General features: G+C 35.6%; 1 protein-coding gene across 1 annotated transcript; it reads right to left on the minus strand.

Annotated features, from left to right (window-relative positions):
• Positions 1 to 302: 302 nt before the first annotated feature.
• On the minus strand, positions 303 to 3,668 carry LOC108676211 (pro-resilin). The gene is made up of 4 exons (XM_018164263.2): positions 3,563 to 3,668; positions 3,086 to 3,163; positions 1,923 to 2,065; positions 303 to 780 (listed from the first exon to the last, which is right to left on the minus strand). Exons 1-4 carry the CDS (start codon positions 3,572 to 3,574, stop codon positions 732 to 734), a joined length of 282 nt encoding a protein of 93 aa, XP_018019752.1. The 5' UTR covers positions 3,575 to 3,668; the 3' UTR covers positions 303 to 731.
• Between the last annotated feature and the right edge of the window lie 219 nt (positions 3,669 to 3,887).

Here is a 3,887-nt window from a genome sequence, read left to right on the forward strand (position 1 = left end):
TTTAACACATGTCGGGCATTCTTGGCCTCTTTATAATGAAATTACAAAAATTTTTACCATTTAATTGCCGCAAGAGCAGTTAATATGATTTAGTTACGAGTCAACCAGATCCTATTATTTGCTATTGAGTGGGTAATCTTAGCCTCACACAACTCATATAGTTGATATTTCCCTCGGCCAAAACATCTCCCGAGCAGCGCAGGCTATCAGTGAAACTATCAGTCATTATTGACGTATTTCTTGTCCTCATCGTTCTTCATATCACATCATCAGGACAGCATCGGGAAAATCATAACACGCGGTCGGAGAAACCTTCATATTGATCATAGTATCGTCATCACAAGCAGTCACTTATTATTTAAAGTCATCACTCGAATTGCCAGAACAGTTACACATCATTCCATCATTATTCATGGTACGTGAACATTCGAACATCACAGAAATCATCCCTGGTGGTACGTTAACAGTTGAACATTACAGGAATGACCAGAGGTACTTGATGAACTTTCGAACATCACAAACATCAACGCCCGGATTGCTTGATCATTAAAACATCATTGATGGTGAAACTAACATCATTGATTAATAAATTGAAATAAAACGCTTGATCATTAAACAACAACATCACTGATGGTACACATGCAGTCGGACACTACAGACATCCTTGATGGTGATGCATGATGACTCGAACATCACAAAATCATCACATGTGGTGAGTGAACAACAGGAACTCATCTCAGGTAGTTCACGTCTACCACAAAGCCACTGTCGCCATCCACTCTGCAACAAAAGAGAATAAATAAAAGTCATCGCTCTCACCTCACCACAATGTCCGTGTCCGGATTTAAATTTGCATGACTATATGTTTCATCTAGTTTTAAATATATGTTTATATAATTCTATCATATAATTTACGTATAATTTTTACTTTAAATAATATAATTGCGAAATTTAATTAAATAATATTATAAGTATTCGACTAATATTATTATATAATTTAATTATCAACCTACGGGATACCATTCCGTTTTCTGAAAAAAATTTATGGACAGAATTACAGGGATTATGCCAACATCCGGCGTGTTTATATAATATTGATGTTAAATGAATTTTTTGTAAAATGCCATATTTTGAGGGAGAAATTGATGGAAATGTCAGAGATGGGGTTGATCTGGATACCACGCATCTTGCCTACCACTGGTATCAAGTGTTTATACAGTACGTTTGATTGGTGCATTTCCATGCATCTTATACCTCAATTATTCGAATGAATTATTCAACTAATTTTGAATAAGTAATTAAATCGTTATTTTATGAATACTTAAATTGTTATTTTATAAACAATTAAATTATTTATTGCGTGATGAACAATTTGTCGTTCGAATAATGTCATGTCGTTAAAAGTATTGTATGACTCCCAATGATAAGCTCAGTCCTCAGCACAGATTAGCGCTAAAGACTGCCTCCTACTTAGCATCACAAAGACTGGCAGCAAGACCACAACAGCAGCAGAGCTGAGGCCATCCATATATAAGCTATACGACACTTACACGACCTCTTCCTTTTCGCGACTCTTGACCTGTTGCAAGGCCAGATTGCTGAAAGCCTGCATAAAATAATTTTAAAATGCTCATGCGGCATCAACGGAGTACGGCGATTTGATGGTGTTCTGACGTAAAGCGTATATTGAGTCTGTTGTTTCTCTTATTCAATTTGTGAATCATATGATGGATGTGTCAATTTTTCCGAATTATTTAAGTTTTTTGCCAAATTTTTGATCGCATCACTCAATATTCTCTTTCAAAAGGTTCAACCTAAGCAATGAAGAGACTTTCAACCAAGCTCATTTAAATTTTTAACGTTTATCTTGCTCCGTAAAAATATCATTGCATCTGTAGAATAAATTTATACAAACTTGATACCTGTAAGTGACCATCTGCCTGCGGCCGTCGGGCAGCTGCACGTAGTACTGGCCCGAAGTGAAGTCCGCCTCCCGGGCTTCGCTGTGACCGAAGTTCTGGCCGCTCTCGGCGTCCAGCACGCCCCAGTCGAAGTTGTAGCGGACCTGTGGCGCCAACGTTCTCATTATACGATATCAGTGCATTAAATACATGTAAACAAATCAAAAATTAATATGTATTAAATCAAAATCATAATTAGCATTTACGTTTACTTAATGCTTTGTCTAGCTGTATGCTAATTTTTTATTCCTTTTCTTGACAGCCGTATTCTCTATTTTATCTTGCCATATTGTAGAAGGCTATGATTACTTATGTTAATTTTTATGGATAATGTGTAGGAAAATGGAGCATTTCAGTTAGGATGTATATTTGTGAAATCGCTCATGAGAGAATTTTGGCCTTACTTGGTACGGTCGTGCGGACCGGGATTATAACTTGCTTGAAATTTTACGTTTTGACCGACTCACGTGTGTTATAACTTATTTATGTAACTATTAAATCAGAAATTTTTAGTCAGAATACTTTAATTAACATAAGCTGGCCATTCAAACGTATGTAGCGGTCCCAAAAAAGGTGCCTTATCTTGACCGTTACATGTGCCTTGCCTTGACTATTACACGTGCCTTGCCTTGACCGTTACACGTGCCTTGCTTTGACTGTTACACGTGCCTTGAATTGGTCGTTACTCGTGCCTTGCCTTGACTGTTGTAGGCTCTCTACTTTGATCGTTATAAGTGCCTTGCTTTATCATTTCTGTATGAAGTCCCCGAACTATCTTGACCGTCATATTCTCCATCTTTACTCAATAGTTATTGCTGCATGAGCTAACTTCTAACTTAGAAAAATACGCACAGCTCTATCTTTTACACAATGACTGGTATAGGACTTAATCTTATCCTGAATTCTCAAAACCTTATTGACATAATATAAAATTATAATTATTTATTTGCAAAACAATATGTTAATGAGAATCAATTGTAACCAACGTAACCAAAGAAACAGTCATTCTCAAATACGCACTCGTATCATGATAAAGACGATTATTCGTAAATTAATTGATGTGCTTTCAGGTATTGACGTTTATTTAGGATATTAATTCAACACACGTAAAAAAATGAACACACCGGTGGCGATGAATCGGCCGTTTGTGGTCGCCCTGTCGTCAGCGTCACCATCACCAGCATCACAAACATCACGACTACCTGTTGAGATTGTACATGTAGTTAACCGCTCTGTTTGTTGCGGTTTGTGACGTCATACAACGGAGATGTGGGTAGACTTGTGACTATTCGTACATGTTTTATTATCCCAGATATATTGGAAAATTTTAGTTTCCAATGCTAAAAATAAACATTTTCAATCAAAATAATTTTTTTTCGAGAAAAATTTAACTTCCTTATATTAATATTATTGAAAAATAGCTATTTCTCCAGATGTGTTTTCCGGTATTGGTGATATGCCATCGACTCCACTCTTGTTTTATGCTCAATCTACATTTCAAACATTGCTTTTTACGAATTTTTTGTATTAATAATAATATTTTACACAGCATTGAGATCGTTTACAGCCTACGCTTAGCGATAAATTTTTTCATATCTTACCTTCGCATTCATATTCGTTAATTGTAGATGTAAATTGGGTTTTAAATCAAAAAATATTAGGAGTATAATTACTAAGTTCGTATCGTCGGTCGGATATCTATAAGCCCTGAAATCCAAGAAGAGTTCAAACATTAAATCATCTGAACAAAATGAGAATACGCATGCCGAGGGGCATTGTAATGTAGGGAAACTTCGCCCTATTCCAGGCAAGTGTATTTTGTCAAATGAATTATTTGACAAAAAAACGAATAAATTATAAACAACAATGAATTATATACTATTGAAACACCTCAAATAAAAATTAACATTTTCATACCCAAGTAAA

Source organism: Hyalella azteca, unplaced genomic scaffold, assembly GCF_000764305.2.
Source record: "Hyalella azteca isolate HAZT.00-mixed unplaced genomic scaffold, Hazt_2.0.2 contig5, whole genome shotgun sequence".
NCBI lineage: Eukaryota > Metazoa > Arthropoda > Malacostraca > Amphipoda > Hyalellidae > Hyalella > Hyalella azteca.